The following is a 19566-nucleotide window of genomic DNA, read 5'->3' as shown; positions in this document are numbered from 1 at the left end:
TGTGTTTTTCATTTCTCTGTTAAGCTTTGTCTCAAATTGTTGCAGCTCTTTGTACCGTCTGATGTCGGACCAAAGATGATTATTTGATAGAGCTTGAAAAAAGTCCACAAAGAAATAAAGGCAGCAGAAAATGCAGCTTTCTTGACTTTCCCTTTCTTAGATTTCCTACAATAAGAAGAAAAGATCCTTTATGGATTTCATCTAAAGTTACACAGAAAGATCAAGCTGCAGTTTCTGACAGAACGAAAAACTTCAGTTCCAGCAACTTAGCAGAGATTAGAAATGAACCATGAATGAGAGAAGCGCATGAATAATGACGGCATGAATTCTTTAAATGTAGATAAACTGTGTTAGAGAGGTAAGAAGGAAAGTTGTTTCTGGCTGGATGACGTTCAGCTGGACGTCTCTGTGTTGGACTCTGTGGCCTCATGGTTCTGATTCCGCAGTTTCCAGGATCTCCATTTTAAAGTTAGTGAGTCCTAATGCTGTTGTTCCATTTTCAGGTCAGAACCTTCAGCATCTCTGAACGTTGATCTCTTTCTTCCACTAATAATTGAAATCATTTGAAAATTAACTTTTGTTCATTCTCAGGTTATTTTGCCTGATATGAATATTTGTTTAATGATCTGGAACAGAAGAAGAGTGTTAGGAGGTAAATCCTTCCCATTGCTCCTCTCCTGGATTTTTTGTTAAAACTCCAGGAGAGGAGCAGAGGTCAGAGGTCATCATAAAATGTGTAGCTGCTAAATAAAACTGCATGTAAAGCTATTAAACATGTTGTTTTCAGCTGCTTTATGATATTTCTGTTTTTGCGGCTGCCTTCACGATGCTCAGCCTTTTTGGACGTCTTCACCTGCAGCCTGAGGGGAAAGGATGAAGTGAAAAGCAGAGAAGAGGAAAGGAAAGAGAAACAGAGATCAGGAATGGCACCCAGCAGCCCTGAGGGGTTCTCATGTTAGTCAGAGGATGTTTTTCTGAAAGCCCCGTATCTTCTTAACGCACCATTTCCAAGAAAAGCTCATCCAGCACACAGGAAGTGAAGCATTTCAGCTTTCCAACGGTCGGGTAGCAAAAATAAGAATATCCATCCTGATACCCATCCTGATGGGGGCAGAGGCTCCCAGGCTGTGTGAGCCCAAAACTAGTTTATTTACACAATAATTATGTCTTTAATTGTTATTTTCTCTCTCTCTCTCTCTCTCTCTATATATATATATATATATATATATATATATATATATATATATATATATGCACTCACTAGCCAGATTATTAGGTACACAATATATCACAATATATTGCTTAACAAATATAAATCCAACGAATCAAACGGCACCAACTCTGGCTGTGGAGAAAAGTTTGTCCTAAAGTTCAAATTGAGCTTTGAAATGTGGAAGAAATCAGATTTAACTTGATGATTATTTATGTTATTGGTTGCTATGGTTTCTTGATTTTCTCTCTCTTTCTGCAGGTGCTTTGGTTCTCCAGTACCTGAGCCAAATGTTAGCAGGTCTCTGCCAAACGGCACAGGATGACGAGGAGGAAATTCAGGCCGTTCAGGTGAGTTGGAGCAGAGAAGCGTCTGAAAAGGGCAGGACTGCTGCAGACGGGTCTGCTTTTACCCAACATGAATCCTCTTCTGTTTGTGAGGATCCATGAAGAGCCGTGAGCAGAGGGCGAAACGGTGGTTCTCAAACTGTGGTAGAAGAGCCAGCGGAGGTTCATGGAGAGCTGACCTAATGGACCTAATGTTCAGCATGAAAATCAGATTTATTTGCCACAAAAACACAAACAATAATTTGATTTTGACTCCATTTGTATTTCAGTAAAGTATAAAATATAAATCCATGAAAAAATTATTTCTTTGGTCTGCATTCATTCAATGTTTTACCAAAAGAGGAAAATAAGGTTGAATTATTGTAAATATTCATGGTTCGTACTTTTCATCACACAGAAGCTGTTTCCCTCTCAGCGCTCAGTAGCGCCACCAGAAGGTAAAAGTCTGAACACTTCGTGTCCAGGATGTGTGGGTTCTGCAGGCCTGATGGTTCCCTGCAGTCTGAACCGGATCGACTTTATGGAAGATCCAAACAAACACAGCAAACAAATTTACTGACATCTATAACTTACACCGACATTTTATTTAAATAAAATAGAGACAAGAAGATGTTTACATCACCAAGTATATGGTAGTTAATATTGAAATAATTATTGGTGGTGGTTGAGACTCAGGGGATCAATGATTTTGAAGAGGATTGATCTCCTGGTGATGATTTACTCTGTCATTTTAGAGTCAGCAGAGTTTTCAAGATGTTCTAAACGTCACGTTTCAGTGACGGCGTCTTCGTTTTCACTCAACGACTCGAGTTTGGATGTGAAATGAGATCAGCTGGTGTGACACCAACAGCCACAGAGGCAAACAGGAAGGTCCCACTTACCCCACACAGTTAAAACCCCTGTGACCTGGAACATGTGCATAATTGTCTGTGTGTGTGTGTGTGTGTGTGTGTGTGTGTGTGTGTGTGTGTGTGTCGGCTTCGTCTGCATCAGCCTGCTTCACATCCAGAGCTACAACACAGCTACAAGTCAATTATGTTCTGTTCTGCTTCACTTAACCTGACTGTGAAGGAGAGTGCAGAAATATTGGAGATGCAGAATGAAAATATGTGCAAACAATAAAGCAAATGGAGGCTGAGTGTGTGGCCGTCGGCTGCAAAAACACGTCAACTTCTCCTGTTTCCCTGCAGAGTTCAGTCAGTGGTAACATTACACATCAGTGGTTTCTGCTGGAGCATTGCAGTGTCCATTCATTTATTCACATTAATACACTGTCCAGGATTTTTCTGTTGTTTTTGTGATTTTTTACTATCAAAATCACAGATATTTTTGGGCAACTTTAGAAATATTTGAAAAACATTTTGTGATAATTTGCTTATGTGTGACTGATAGGTATTTTTCTTGAACCTATATAAAAAGACCACAGACAACGTATATGAATTTTATAGACAAAGCTTTTGCAAAAGGAGAACTTTCCGTCACGGCCTCTCCAGGCCGTTCCAGAGAATTCTGATCTGCTTTCACGTGAGCTCCTTCTTTTATTGTCAAAGAAAAACAGTCACAGGGGGCAGTCAGGAAAACAACAGAGGTCGTAAAACACCCAACCAAAACAAACCAGCAACTCAGTTCCAGGTGTGATATCTGATCTACGGTCTGAGCCCAGTTCAGCTCTAGGTCAAACTGTCAACAAAGAGGGAGGATAAACAAGAGACAAAATACGACTGCTCACAAGCAGTTAGGAGGTATTCTGGTTGATAAGAATTAAGATCTGGGAAACTCAGAGTTAAGTGTCTCACATAAAGATAAACAGACAGTCGTAACCTCCAGGTCAGTTTATACACACATAAGCAAGAGAACACTTTAAACTAAAAATCACAATAATACTGATTAACATTAGACTGAATATGAACTAAAGTAATAATGATAATACCAAAAAATATCTAACATTCCCCCCTTTTTATCATTTTACTATGTGTGTAAACTTTATGCAAAAGCCAAGCATAGAAAATAAAAGAAAAGAAAAGAACCAATAAATGCAAGTTTTTTTTTTTGTTTTTTTTTTTTTCCTAAGCTAAACACAGAAAATACACAATGAATAAATGTAATATAATGAAATAAATGAAAATAAAAGAAACAGCAAAAATCAAATGCAGTTTTCTCATCACTACACCACTTGTTTCCACATTTTCGGTGCAGGAATCATTCAGCAAATGAATTCATCTGTTTATTGATTACAGAAATTCATCACTGTTCAGAAAACCATCAGAACTTGAAACATCTTCAGTTGTCTCATAAGATGCCTTTGCCAGCTGATAGTTGATAACAGTTGTGTTAACTGTTTTAAACATCATATGTCGTAGACAAGGAATAATGCAACTTGTGAAAAGACAGAACAGAACTAAAACAATCAGAACAGGTGTCACGAGCTTTAACAGCAAGGACCACCATGGTCCAGAAGTAAGCCATGAAAGCAAATCAAAAGAGGGTGAGCCGCGTGTTCCACTCTCCACATACTGTTTTAAATCTTCCAGCTCGTATAGAGCGTCAGAAATAGTTCCTCCAGTTCCTGCTTCATCTGGCACAAAAGTACAGCACGTCGGGCCAATAATTTTGCAGACCCCTCCCTGAGGGGCAGCGAGAAAGTCCAGGACAACACGGTTTTGCATAACCATGTTTCTCAGTTCAGTCAGTTCTTTCATGGTGCCATTGGCCAGCTGGTATGTGATGTTGATTAGTCGCAGTAATCCGTACCTGTTTATCTCAACGTGGTCCCGAATCTCTCCTAGACCAACCCATGGAAACAGGCTTTGCATGAATTTTTCTCCGCCGTTCCAAATCCTGAATTCCCATGGAACTCCGGTATGTGTTGTTAGGCCTCCCCATCTTTTGACCTCTGACATAACTGTTCGTTTGGAGCGGGTGTGTAGATCATTCTGTGCTTTCCTGATGAACGCAATCGGGTTGATTAGAGGTACCACAGCACACAGTCCTCCCCAATTTTTCGGCAAGAACATGTATGCTTCATTCCCGCATATGAAGTACCAGTCTGCCAACATCCGTGAGCCATAATCTCCTGGCACTATGGCGCTGCACAGTGTTGTCTCTTGTCTCCTCTTTGTCTTATGCGTGATGTTGAAACTCCTCTCCTGAAGCAAGTTGTCACAGTCTGGGTTGTCCTTCCAGACTTTGCAGTGTGGAGTTGCCCTTTGACCCCTGCAAGCTGTGCAGTCGATGAAATCCTGTGTCGGTTCGCAGTAGGTGTAAACTCTGTTACACAAGTTCCAGGGCACCGTCCCAAAAGAAACGTGTCTGTTGTTGTAAACATAGCTCCTCAGAGATCCTGGTTTAGCTCCTGCTAAAGAAATGGTCTCTGGTATTTTCCTTGTGGCTTGTGGAAATGGTGGAAACGGAAGTACGTCATCCTCAAATGAACAGTTCATAGATCCAAAAAGTCCTTTTGTGGCATCTCCTGTCCGAAGTAGAACAGAAAAATCCTTTTTGCACCATTTGCATTTTCTTCTTTTCATGGGGACGCTGAGTCGTGGTTGTGTGCTCAGGCCATAGAGACACATCTGTTTGTCGTCAGTAATGTTACCTGGTCGGAGACCTGAGTTGTGTATGGAAACCGGCAGCTGCGCACACACGTAGCAGTTCACAGCATGTCCCTCATAAGCGGTTCTGTTCATCAGTTTCCACCAAAGATTGGTACTGTAGTCGTGTGGGTGGAACTCAGGCTCGCTTCCTCCTCCAAACATCAAGCATACAGCAGTCACAGCGCAGTAGAAGATCCATCTGGCATATGGAGTCCCCATTGCTGCTGGGCGTGCAGAGATGTCAGAACCCCCAAACTAAAGGAGTGAGAATCTGTCGAGTTTCTTCACTGGCGTTGAGACAAACCGCCCTATTGGTCAGGAATCCCTGTGTAACCAGCCTTCCTCGCCACTCCGGATTAGGGATCCAACACTCTCTGCAGCTTGCAGTGACTGAGATGTATCCAGCTGGGTCTTTCAGCAATCTTTACAGCTGTTGGTGTGGTCATCAGCACCTGGAACGGTCCTTCCCACCGTGGACTCGCCCAGTTCTTTCGTTTGATGACCTTTATGTAGACCCAGTCGCCTTGCTCGATTGGAGCGGTCTCCTGTGCAGGAAGAGAATCATAAGGCAGTAACTTTGCTCTGGACACTTCCTTCAGTTTAAGAGTCCTGATCATATAATCTGCTAATGTCTGATCTTCATCAGCTTTTTGTATTCTGGAGCAAACAGAGGCAATCTGTAAGCTCTCCAATGAATTATTTCAGAAGGTGTTTAGACCATCAGCTGTCGGGGTGATTCTCATATAAAGCTTCACTAAATCTAAACATTCTGTGGAATACCATGTGTTGGGGTATAGTTTTGCAGATAGCCTTAGCTACCATCAAAGCATCTGCATGCTTTGATGGAACTATTTCAACCCATTTAGAAAAAGCATCAATCATCATCTAACAGTATTTGTTAACTCAAAAGTACATAACAAAAAAATTTTTATGTGAGAATTTAGTAGTTATATAGTATGTAGTTACCTCACCATTTTCCTTTTCCCCCCTTTTTACACATGGCATTGCCCATGTGTCACAATCACTTAAGCTTTTATAAAGTCTTTGGGAGGATTAGTAGTTAATGCAGGTGAACTCATAGGTTTATAGAAGATATTTTAGCAGACACGTATTTCAATTGCAGGATTATATTTTGGTTTTTCTTTGTTAAACTCTAAATTAAAATTTTCAGTTAAATTCAATGAAATATTTCATAATATTTCAACACTGCAATATCAATTTTTTCAACACGTAAAGATGTTTAATTTAGTTCCAAACTAGTAAATAAAACATTTGAAAATCATTATTAGCTAAGAATCTCTAATACATTTTTTTTAATTGGTGTAATTTAGTTGCATAGCTCTATCAATTTTTTGTTTAACTTTTAATGATTATAATTTTTCTTCTTCATGGTTTCCCAACCTATGGCCCGTGGGCCCTAAGAGGATCACTGGTCCTTCTGTTAAGGACTGAGTTAACGGGTACAAAATGAACGATTTTATCTAACATTGTACCTAAAAACCTCTAAAATGTTCTTTTCTGGGTAGATTATTCCTATATGCAAACAGGATTAGTGAGCTCATTCTTTATCACAGTGGTGTGTGTGTAACTTATCTCGCATTTCTCCACTGTCTCACTTCTCGCCTCCCCCTCCTGCTGTTGGCGTCGCTGCAGCTGGTCCTCCCCCCGCCTCTCCTCCAGCTCCCTGTCAGTCCAACGGCTCTGGTGTTGGATAAGTTGTCCAGACCGTCCCTTAGTGAATGTCCAGGTTGTCCACCAATGAATTTAGTTCCAGTCCAAACGTCCAGCAGGACTCCATACAGTAGTTTGCTGTATGGCAGTTCCCAGATGTCCAAGAATCAGGATCAGCGGACATCTTAGTGCCTTTAGGTGGCAGAAATCATTGTGTTCTTTTTCGCTTCTTTATCAATTGTCATTGGCTGGTGATGAAGGAGGGACATCATCTGATCTGGCAGGACAGGTTCGAGTTGAGGTCGGAGGTCAGACTCACCGCAGCAAGGCTCAGACAGAGGAAAAAGAAAGAAGCAAATAAGAATCCATTAGGGTTTGTTCGGCTTTCTGTGTCTTTTTTCTTTTTACAAACATTTTCCATATAACTTTTCTCTTGTGATCGTATAGTGTTTAGCCCCTTATTACCCAACTTTTTAAGAACTCATAAATCCTTTTTTTATTCAAACACATATAAACATGAAACATGTTAAAAGCTGTAGTCTCTTTTAACCTGTACAATATTAACCTTTAAAATGTAGAATGTAAGTTTATGTTAACTTCATCTGAGTCACATCTCACCAGAGAACAATGGATTTCTCTAAATTTGTCGATCTTAGTGCTGCAGACTGTGAGGTCAGCGGGCAGCCCTCCTCTCAAAAAGGCCTAAGAGAGTCAAGAGGCTGGAATAATATCCAGGTCGGTACCTTACTCTGACCTCTGACCCCTCCAGTTATACAGCCAAAGGATCATTTCACCAAGTTGGTGTTATAATCTGATTACGACACAATATATTAAACACTGTTCTCTGGGGAGAATTTTATTATTTAATTTTATTTTTCAGCTTCTCCTCCTTCAGGAAAGTCATAATTCCACTTTTAGCATACAAGGAAGTTGTTCCCATGTTTTTATTTCAGTGAGACGTCTCTCAACTAATTTTTCTTTGAAAGTGTAGGTACACTAAAAAACAAACCAAACAAACAAACACCAGTGTTTCCTAAAAGTAATTATTTCTGACTTGTGAGGCTTAAACCTAATTTTTAGTAACATTAAAAATTATTTTGCATGCACTGGTTTCATACCGAAATTCAATTTCTTTATTTATTTATTTATATATATATTTTTTTTAATTAACGTGTAACAAACTGCACATGTGTCCACCATTTCATCAATTTTGTCTGGTGGTTTGTCTTTTTGGGGTGTGGTAGAGTCTGATCATGCTGTGTATTTCTCCTGTTTGTGGTCCCCTCACTTTTGCCCAATCTTTTCCTAATGAGGACATGGCTGCTTCTCCTGCTTCTACCCCATTTAATCTATATGAATGGATTAATCCAGTCATGTCCTCTATCCACTTATCGGGGTCTTCTGTTACAGGCGTTATTCCTTCTACCCCTTTCTGGCCTCTATCAAGGTCCAGGGTGCAAAAACATATAAGTTTTGTGCACCTTCCTCTAATGAGGGGTACAGTCGTGCTGCTGGGACTGCAGCGGCTGAGACTGGGGCAGACGGAGCTGCTGCAGCAACGGGGGAAGGGTTGGTTGCAGGAGCTTGTGCTCACCGCACCACTACATCATTCCGTGTGCTTAGAATGACTTTATTATCTTTTGGTCTAACAAATAGGTTTTTTGCTTCTTAAAATTTTTGTCTTTAACCTTTTTAGCACACCTCAGCTCATCCTCCTTTTTAGCCTTCTTTATTCCCTTTTTTCTTGTTACACTACTCTCCAAAATTCCCACAATTGTTTGCCATTGATCAATTTTTAGCTTCGAAAATTTTTATTTATTTAAATTTAGTCCAGGTTCGTTGACTCCTAGGGAGTCCTATGAACTGGAGATCTTTTCAGTAGGCCAGCAATTAAAAATACCTTGTTGTGGTATTCTCCACTTCAACTCTTTCGAGTGGGAGAATCTCGCCTTTGCATCCACAAGAGGTTTGCTGCTTAATCCCACTGTGTTATATGAGGTAAAATACTGAGCAGTATTTAAACCTCCAATCACTCTTTCACGCACACACACATCAAAGCAGCAAGCAAACAGCAATATCAGCACAGTAATAACAGAACAGTAATAATAAGCTTCCTATCTACGTGAGGACTTACCCTTAAGAGGTGTCCTCTAAGTAAGGAGGCTCCAAGAGCCTTACCTTGTGCCTTTAGTTGAAACTCTGTCAACTGGGACCCTTATAACTTCTTTAGTCAAGCTGGTATCTGACAAGGACTCAAACCTCAGAGTTTTAGCAGAGCGACATCATACAAGGATACTCAAACCTCAGAGTTTTAGCAGAGCGACATCATACAAGGATACTCAAACCTCAGAGTTTTAGCAGAGCGACATCATACAAGGATACTCAAACCTCAGAGTTTTAGCAGAGCGACATCATACAAGGATACTCAAACCTCAGAGTTTTAGCAGAGCGACATCATACAAGGATACTCAAACCTCAGAGTTTTAGCAGAGCGACATCATACAAGGATACTCAAACCTCAGAGTTTTAGTTAAAACGCTGTTTAACAAGGATACTCAAACCTCTAAAATAGTCATTATAAAATTCACCTACGTTTCTGTATTTTTCGGGTTGTCCAGTCGGATCTCGTCACTCCGCCGTTGGCAGACAAAGTCGGACATGTGTCGCTGGCCCAGCAAAGAATTTTGCTTCCTGGGTCTTTCTTTCCAGGTCCAGTTGACTCTGGCCGTGCACGGATTCAGCGCGTCTTCCTCTGCCTGTCAGCGGGGGGGGTTGAGAGATCCCGGATTTCGGCACCAAATGATAGGTATTTTTCTTGAACCTATATAAAAAGACCACAGACAACGTATATGAATTTTATAGACAAAGCTTTTGCAAAAGGAGAACTTTCCGTCACGGCCTCTCCAGGCCGTTCCAGAGAATTCTGATCTGCTTTCACGTGAGCTCCTTCTTTTATTGTCAAAGAAAAACAGTCACAGGGGGCAGTCAGGAAAACAACAGAGGTCGTAAAACACCCAACCAAAACAAACCAGCAACTCAGTTCCAGGTGTGATATCTGATCTACGGTCTGAGCCCAGTTCAGCTCTAGGTCAAACTGTCAACAAAGAGGGAGGATAAACAAGAGACAAAATACGACTGCTCACAAGCAGTTAGGAGGTATTCTGGTTGATAAGAATTAAGATCTGGGAAACTCAGAGTTAAGTGTCTCACATAAAGATAAACAGACAGTCGTAACCTCCAGGTCAGTTTATACACACATAAGCAAGAGAACACTTTAAACTAAAAATCACAATAATACTGATTAACATTAGACTGAATATGAACTAAAGTAATAATGATAATACCAAAAAATATCTAACAGTGACGGTAAATGTGACTTTGTTACCATATTGATTATGATCTGTAACTTGACATGAAGTAAAGCTGATGCAGCAGTAGAAGTCAGAAATACTGCCCCCTGCAGGTGGGAGTTATCATCACGTTGGTGACAAACTGGAGGATCTGATTAATGACCTTTACTGGTGATGGCAGAATGAAGTCAGCTGCTGCAGAGTCTTAGTCTACGCTCTCCAAAGGTTGCTGCTTTGGTTCAGTTCTGGTCTGGATGGATGAAAGGAATCGACATGAACTTTCTGCACCGTTAGAAGTCTTCTTGAACAGGATCTCATGTTTCCATCAGTGTTTTTATGAGTGTTTGGCAGTATGGCATTAGAGACAATCATGGAAATGGCAGACCTGAAAACGATTCCACAGTTTTGCAAAAGGTTTACATTCTTACATGAACCATTTTTTACTTTTCTGAAAGAGGTTTTGAGCTAAAACTGATTTCCTGAATAAAAACTCCCATCCGCTGGTGGGTCTGTGCCTTACCAGAGGCATGAAACTCTGAGAAGTTCAGGCTCCGGGCCCGGAGGGGATGACTCTCTCCAGTTTTTCTGAGATGTGTGACCCTGCTAGTTTCGCCTCTACTTCCTGTTTATGTCAGCCATGCGTAGCGTCGACCGCTGATCAAACTGTGTTGCCTGGTTGATTTGCTCCAAACCAGAAGATGGAAACGAAGCTGGTAGCCGGTCAGAACCTCAGACTGTCAGCTCAGCTTTCTGTGTTGGTGCCTTCATGACCTTCAGCATGAACTGGACCGGAACCAGAAATGATTCTCAACTGGTCAAAGATGGACGACTTCCTGCTGGCTTAGCCGTCAGAGACAGATGGTGATTAGAGTCTCAGAGAGAAAGATGAACTTGTTCATATTTTTCTTTGTTTGTCAGACCTATATTTGGAAACTACTATAAAATGCATATTTAATGAAGCATCTCATGTGGGAGTTTATAGAGTAAAAAGCTCCTTGAAGCATCAGAGAAAGATGAAGCAGTGAATCCCAGCAGTGATGGTCCAGTGAGAGGCTCTTCTCTGGGTCACCCTCCATGGTACGAAGCAAAATGATCATTTTGACTTATTTATCTTAAAATTCATTAAGATGATGCAGCTGTAAAATAACAGGCCTGGTGGTATTCATTCAGGATTAAATAGTCATTAGTTGTTTAAACTTGTCATTAAATAATAGTTTTATTTTTCCAGGTTCTGAATGAAAATGTCATAAAACTTGAAATATAAAACATTTAAACAGTTGTTGGAAAGACGACCAAGCAGCTATGCAGTGAGCTTCTCCTCAGCTCATGAAATAATTCGGCTCATTCTTTGCTGAATGCTCCCTGGTTTGTTTCTCTCAATCATTTCTGAGGCTGCTGGGAACTAATTTCATCACAGTTGCTCATGAAATCTTAAACTAATTCAATTTATCCAGATTAGAAATTAATGTGACTCATGCGGAGCTCTATAAAAGCGTGCTGTTAAGCTATAAGTGTGTGCTTGTTATCAGCGTTCCCTCCACGTTTTCTCCAGGCCGTTTGGAAGCCAAACCTGAAGACAGACGGCTTTCAGTTCTCACTTCTTTTATTTTAAGTCTTTATATTAAACTGTTTTAAATCTGTAAGTTTAATTTGAACATTGTTACTTTTCATATTCTATAAAACAACGTGTCTTTACTGTGTTTGCTCTGATTCATTGTGTCTGTAAATGCAGTTTTATTGATTAGAACTGAACTGAATCTGTTTTAATTAGTTTGTAAATCACCATTTATACTTTTATTATTCATTCTTCTCCCCAACAGTTCCATAAAACTAATTGTTAAAGTAATTTAAAAACAAACCTGGAGCTCTCAGCCTCTTTATTGGCTGTTAGATAACAACCATCCAGATTTCAAACCTGTCTGACTGGACCTGAGGTGGAATCAGATATTTTCCCTCCATGTTTGTGACCAACCAGAGATACTGACTGTTCCCAGACTGGTGCAGATTCTGTTTAACTGGAACAAACTGGGTGAATTAGGAGAGAAATCACGTTGTGTGTCGTCGGCTTTCATCCTCCCAGATTTCATGGCGTCGCTTTCAGAAGCAGAGTCCTTCAGAGCGTTTGATGGAACCTGAACGTGTCAGAAGGACTTCTGGTTTGAGTTTTTACAGAATAATGTCCAACATCGCTGGAGGTTTACTGCCTCAGATGTAAAACCTGGAGGCGTCTGACCGTCACAGGAAAACATTCCTGCTGTAAGCCTCTGTTCTGTGAAGACTTGTTCTGTAATGTCAGGCCCAATACGTCACTCTGAGAGGTCAAGCAAAGTCGAGGTCAGGCAGCAAATCCAGAGCCAGTGGCGTTTTTCTCCTCTGGACATCAGTTATGATCTAATGTCACATGAATTGTCTTCAGACTTTCATAACCAAAGAAATGAATCACTTTGACTTTTTTCATTATACATTTTTGGGTTTTTTTGTAGGCTGCACAGTGGAGCAGTTGGTAGAGCTGTTGCCTTGCAGCAAGAAGGTTCTGGGTTTGATTCCCGGTCTTTCTGCATGTTCTCCCTGTGCATGGTGGGTTTTCTCCAGGTACTCCAGTTTCCTCCCACAGTCCAAAGGTGTGGGAGGAAACACTCACACCCTAGGTCTGAGTGTGTGTCTCTGTGTTGCCCTGCAACAGACTGGTGACCTGTCCAGGGTGACCCCGCCTCTCACCTGGAACATTACCTGGAGAGGCACCAGCATCCCTCCTGACCCCACTGAGGGTCAAGGATGTAAAGATGATGGATTGTTTTGTAGAGTCGACCTCAGAGGATAATTAGTTCAATTTTATTCTAATAACACAAAAACAATAAAAGATTTTTTTTGTTTAACTAAGAATTTAATTGTAGATTTGGACAAACTGAGAAACTAACTAATTAATCTTGAACTTGGTTCGAGGTGTCAGCCTGAACTGCAGCGCCACCTTCACATGAGCTGAGTCAGTGCGTCCTGCTGTAGCTTCCTGCTGCAGCTTCCTGCTGCAGCTTCCTGTTGCAGCTTCCTGCTGCAGATTCCTGCTGAAGCTTCCTGTTGCAGCTTCCTGCTGTAGCTTCCTGCTGCAGCTTCCTGCTGCAGCTTCCTACTGCAGATTCCTGCTGAAGCTTCCTGTTGCAGCTTCCTGCTGTAGCTTCCTGCTGCAGCTTCCTGCTGCAGCTTCCTACTGCAGCTTCCTGCTGAAGCTTCCTGTTGCAGCTTCCTGCTGCAGCTTCCTGCTGTAGCTTCCTGCTGCAGCTTCCTGCTGCAGCTTCCTACTGCAGCTTCCTGCTGAAGCTTCCTGTTGCAGCTTCCTGCTGCAGCTTCCTGCTGCAGCTTCCTACTGCAGCTTCCTGCTGAAGCTTCCTGTTGCAGCTTCCTGCTGTAGCTTCCTGCTGTAGATTCCTGCTGCAGCTTCCTGCTGCAGCTTCCTGCTGTAGCTTCCTGCTGCAGCTTCCTGCTGCAGCTTCCTACTGCAGCTTCCTGCTGAAGCTTCCTGTTGCAGCTTCCTGCTGTAGCTTCCTGCTGCAGCTTCCTGCTGCAGCTTCCTACTGCAGCTTCCTGCTGAAGCTTCCTGTTGCAGCTTCCTGCTGCAGCTTCCTACTGCAGCTTCCTGCTGAAGCTTCCTGCTGCAGCATCCTGCTGAAGCTTCCTGTTGCAGCCTGAAGGTCCCTCTGACTCTGGATTTATTGCCTTGCAGGACATTGGTAGAGTTTTCTGTCTGTGTAACTCATACTTGATCTTGTTTCTGTTACTCTCTAAGTTCATCCTGTTCCTCGTCACAGTTCCATGCTGTCACTCACAAACCAAACTGGTGACTTTTGCTACAATAACTTTTGTTGTCCTGCAGAAAACCAGACAGGATGCCAAGAAAAACAGCAGAAAGAATCACTGGCTGGACCTTCTGCTCACGCTGCCTGTTTCTCCCACACGCCTGCGGAGCCACACACTCATCTCACACCTTCTTTCTCATTTAGCTTTTATCCTCTGGATCACAGCTGTCCAGGTCCAGTCCAGCTGGAGTCCTGAAACCTTTTAGAAACATCTTTTCTTCCACCGTTAAACATCTGGAGAACTGTTCTGCATGTTGTGGAGGAAAAACAACCGTTTGGTTCAAGTGAGCTGGACAGAGACACCTGAAGGTCTCTGGTCCTCGTCTCTTTAGGACAGGAGTTTATGAACTGTCTGGAGAGGAAAATGACTCTCTTTCTCTTTCTTTATTATTCACTATGAAGCCATTTTTAACCCTACAAAATGTCCTCTACCTTTTATACATCAAACTTTGAGTCTTGTCATAAATTTGGCAAAAAGTTTTATATGGCATTAAAAAAAATTCAGAAAGATTTTTATCTGCATTATGTTGAAATCACTTTGATTAAGTCACTGAGACATCATTTATCTGGGGAAAGTTGAGAGGAAACATGTGAACCCGTCGTCATGTAGCAGTTACATGTGAACCCGTCGTCATGTAGCAGTAACATGTGAACCCGTCCCCGTGTAGCAGTAACATGTGAACCCGTCATCAAGTAGCAGTAACATGTGAACCCGTCCCCTTGTAGCAGTAACATGTGAACCCGTCCTCACGTAGCAGTAACATGTGAACCCGTCCTCATGTAGCAGTAACATGTGAACCCGTCCTCGTGTAGCAGTAACATGTGAACCCGTCCTCATGTAGCAGTAACATGTGAACCCGTCCTCGTGTAGCAGTAACATGTGAACCCGTCCTCGTGTAGCAGTTACTTGTGAACCCGTCCTCGTGTAGCAGTAACATGTGAACCCGTCCCCTTGTAGCAGTAACATGTGAACCCATCATCATGTAGCAGTAACATGTGAACCCGTCCCCGTGTGGCAGTAACATGTGAACCCGTCCTCATGTAGCAGTAACATGTGAACCCGTCATCAAGTAGCAGTAACATGTGAACCCGTCCCCTTGTAGCAGTAACATGTGAACCCGTCATCATGTAGCAGTTACTTGTGAACCCGTCCTCGTGTAGCAGTAACATGTGAACCCGTCCCCTTGTAGCAGTAACATGTGAACCCATCATCATGTAGCAGTAACATGTGAACCCGTCCCCTTGTAGCAGTAACATGTGAACCCATCATCATGTAGCAGTAACATGTGAACCCGTCCTCATGTAGCAGTAACATGTGAACCCGTCCTCATGTAGCAGTAACATGTGAACCCGTCCTGGTGTAGCAGTAACATGTGAACCCGTCCTGGTGTAGCAGTAACATGTGAACCCGTCCTCATGTAGCAGTTACATGTGAACCCGTCCTCGTGTAGCAGTTACATGTGAACCCGTCCTCCTGTAGCAGTAACATGTGAACCCGTCCTCCTGTAGCAGTAACATGTGAACCCGTCCTCATGTAGCAGTAACATGTGAACCCGTCCCCGTGTAGCAGTAACATGTGAACCCGTCCTCATGTAGCAGTTACATGTGAACCCGTCCTCGTGTAGCAGTTACATGTGAACCCGTCCTCCTGTAGCAGTAACATGTGAACCCGTCCTCCTGTAGCAGTAACATGTGAACCCGTCCTCATGTAGCAGTAACATGTGAACCCGTCCCCGTGTAGCAGTAACATGTGAACCCGTCCTCATGTAGCAGTAACATGTGAACCCGTCCTCGTGTAGCAGTTACATGTGAACCCGTCATCATGTAGCAGTAACATGTGAACCCGTCCTGGTGTAGCAGTAACATGTGAACCCGTCCTCATGTAGCAGTAACATGTGAACCCGTCCCCGTGTAGCAGTAACATGTGAACCCGTCCTCATGTAGCAGTAACATGTGAACCCGTCCTCGTGTAGCAGTTACATGTGAACCCGTCATCATGTAGCAGTAACATGTGAACCCGTCCTCGTGTAGCAGTAACATGTGAACCCGTCATCATGTAGCAGTAACATGTGAACCCGTCCTGGTGTAGCAGTAACATGTGAACCCGTCCTCATGTAGCAGTAACATGTGAACCCGTCCTCGTGTAGCAGTAACATGTGAACCCGTCCTCATGTAGCAGTAACATGTGAACCCGTCCCCGTGTAGCAGTAACATGTGAACCCGTCCTCATGTAGCAGTAACATGTGAACCCGTCCTGGTGTAGCAGTAACATGTGAACCCGTCCTCATGTAGCAGTAACATGTGAACCCGTCCTGGTGTAGCAGTAACATGTGAACCCTTCCTCATGTAGCAGTAACATGTGAACCCGTCCTGGTGTAGCAGTAACATGTGAACCCGTCCTCATGTAGCAGTAACATGTGAACCCGTCATCATGTAGCAGTAACATGTGAACCCGTCCTCCTGTAGCAGTAACATGTGAACCCGTCCCCTTGTAGCAGTAACATGTGAACCCGTCCTCATGTAGCAGTAACATGTGAACCCGTCCTCAGCATTAGAACCGGTTTACCTTCCAGCTGGTCGCTGAAGGACTCCAGGCTGAGCTCACATCAACCCGTCTGACAGAAATCATTCCTTCTGCTCGGCTTGTCCGGACACAGGAAGCTGGACGCCTCTTGTTCCGCCACACTGGAACAAGAACTCTGTCAAAAGCTGACTTCCAGGTCATTAGCAGATTTGGGCTCGGTGGTTGAACACACAGCGTTTCGTTTCAGAGAGGAGTCACAGAGGGGAAAGTTGAGAGGAAAGCAGCTGAACTCCAGAGTTCATTGATCCACGTCACAACCGATAGACATGAAGCTGCTTCAGTCAATAAACACTAAGACTGGGCAGCTACTAATCATGTTATAAATATTATGCTGTAGATTTAAACATGTTTATTAATGCAGTGGATCAAATCAGAGAAAAGTTTTATGGGAGCTGGAGCAGCTGCATGTCTCTGTAATGAGCTGATGTGTGAGGAGCTCAGCTCTGAACCTTCAGTACCAACATCTGATGGATAAACATTAGTGTCAGCTAACGTGCGGCGCCGCCGATGTGAAATGACATCCTGATGGCGGCGGCGGGGGGCAGAGCGAGGAGAAGGGGCGGCAGCTTGGGAAGTACCTTCAGACAAGGCAATTAAACGCACCTTGAGCTTGATGAATTTCTAATTGGAGGCTGATCACATCGGAGGTGTGCTGGATTAGACTGTCGGTAATGAATTGGAGAGACAGAGCGTGACAGATTAGTGCTGTTCCGCCTCTCCCTGAACTGAGGGGGAAGTGTGTATGAGTCTGCATCTTCAACTGGGCTCCTGCGTGAGTGTGTGTGTGTGTGTGTGTGTGTGTGTGTGTGTGTGTGTGTGTGTGTGTGTGTGTGTGTGTGTGTGTGTGTGTGTGTGTGTGTGTAACATATGATGCTGCTTTGACATGTGGAAAGCAACAGGAAGTAAATGAAGCCAACTGGGGGATGCAGAAGGAAACTAGAGGCAATTAGAGGAAACTCTGGAAACGTCTGAAACAGAAACGTTGCAGAATTTATCTGATCCTTCAGCAGGTTGGAAACGTCAGCTTCACTTCAGGATTTCTGGTATTTTCAGTGAGTTCGTAACCATGGTAACTCATGTTAGTCTGCTCAGAAGGGTGGAAACATTTTGTCATGAGGTTACAACCATTAAGCTGAAAACAATTTGCTGCTTTTCAAATTTAAATACAAAAATGTAATTTTATTTATCTGGTCAGATAAACTAAAATATGCAAAATAGTGAGATTTTATTCAAAGAAAGAGTTCTGGAAATCATTTTAGAACCAAAGCACAAAAAAGTTCAGACACATTTTGTGTCTGAAAGTATTAGAAAGAGAGAAATGTTATTTTTATTTATAATCCTCATAGAGGAACCAGAGGAACTCACTGATTTTAATCTCCAACATTCAGAAAAGCAGAAAGTTTTTATTTCTAAACTTCAGTGCTCACCGTCTTTTAACTCATGCTGCTGTAATTCAGAGGACTGAACTACAGCAGCATCACAGCAGCTCTGCCTGGTCCAGAGTCGGCACATATGGAAAAATGTGTGAGGAATAATTTCAGAGGAAACCACAGAATGGCGATGAGAGCGAGGAAGATGAGGAGAGGAGGAAAACACTGTGGCACAGAAAAGAGGAAATGAGGATGAATAGAAAGAGGAGAAAGAAACACAAAGACTTTCTGCTGCCTTATCAAAGTGATGAAAGAAAAGAGAAGATGAGTTTGTCTCTTTCATGTTGTGGTCCTCCAGGTCATGCTGTGTGTCTCAGGGATTTAAATGCAAGCAGAGCAGATCTGCAGCTGCAGGGATCCTGGTGCGGATGCTGCTGCTGCACCAGGCTGCAGAAGATGACATGCTGCGACCCGAACCGGCTTCAAGCTTTCTGTAAGGCTGGAGACGACATGATGAGTCAGCAGAACGAAACCAGCAGGCAGGTTTCTGAAAAACAGACAGAACCAGAAAAACAATCCACACAAACTGAGGCTGAAAAGGTTCAACTTTTTCATATTTCAGAAAAATTTAAATGAACTAAACGATTTCCTCAGTCAAAACCACCCATCCATCCATCCATCCATCCATCCATCCATCCATCCATCCATCCATCCATCCATCCATCCATCCATCCATCCATCCATCCATCCATCCATCCATCCATCCATCCATCCATCCATCCATCCACATCCATCCATCCATCCATCCATCCATCCATCATCCATCCATCCATCCATCCATCCATCCATCCACATCCATCCATCCATCCATCCATCCATCCATCCATCCATCCATCCATCCATCCATCCATCCATCCATCCATCCATCCATCCATCCTTCCATCCATCCACATCCATCCATCCGTCCGTCCGTCCGTCCGTCCGTCCGTCCGTCCGTCCGTCCGTCCGTCCGTCCATCCATCCATCCATCCATCCATCCATCCATCCATCCACATCCATCCATCCATCCATCCATCCATCCATCCATCCATCCATCCATCCATCCACATCCATCCATCCATCCATCCATCCATCCATCCATCCATCCATCCATCCATCCATCCATCCATCCATCCATCCATCCATCCATCCATCTCTATAGTATTGATCTGCATCTCTGAGCCAAAAAAAATCACACTGTGAAGAAATTAATTATTTTTCTTATTAAAAGCTTTTAATGAAAAAATATTATCTGGATTCAAACCTGTCATTTATCATCCAACAGAAATTATAATGAAATGTCATTTCTGAATGTTAGAGAGCAGCTGGTTATTGTTCAAATACAAAATAAAAATCTGTCAGGTTTTATTATTTCTATAGAAATGTGTCGCCAGATTCTGGTGACTCAAGAGCTTCATAACCAATCAGCAGCTTAGCAACATTTTAAATACTGAATATTTCTAAGATGTAACGTCCTTTTAGACCAACAAAGTAAACAAGATGAATATTTACTGTTTTGGTTTGTTGATTGAATAATAATTAATCATAATA

General features: G+C 42.6%; 1 protein-coding gene across 1 annotated transcript; it reads right to left on the bottom strand.

The window, feature by feature from the left end:
• Positions 1-2993: 2993 nt before the first annotated feature.
• Positions 2994-7785, bottom strand: LOC148152864 (uncharacterized). The gene has a single exon (XM_088002596.1). The coding sequence runs from the start codon at positions 5367-5369 to the stop codon at positions 3789-3791; it is 1581 nt and encodes a 526-aa protein (XP_087858722.1). The 5' UTR covers positions 5370-7785; the 3' UTR covers positions 2994-3788.
• Between the last annotated feature and the right edge of the window lie 11781 nt (positions 7786-19566).

The sequence above is a fragment of the Poecilia mexicana genome, unplaced genomic scaffold, assembly GCF_051168715.1.
Source record: "Poecilia mexicana isolate PSO_F unplaced genomic scaffold, ASM5116871v1 scaffold_22, whole genome shotgun sequence".
Lineage (NCBI taxonomy): Eukaryota > Metazoa > Chordata > Actinopteri > Cyprinodontiformes > Poeciliidae > Poecilia > Poecilia mexicana.
Note: the sequence above shows the minus strand (reverse complement) of the source record. Positions and strands in the feature narration are given on the sequence as shown.

Excerpts from the sequence above, each read along its gene's own strand:
- LOC148152864 (XM_088002596.1), bottom strand. The coding sequence starts at position 5,369 with ATGGGGACTCCATATGCCAGATGGATCTTCTACTGCGCTGTGACTGCT.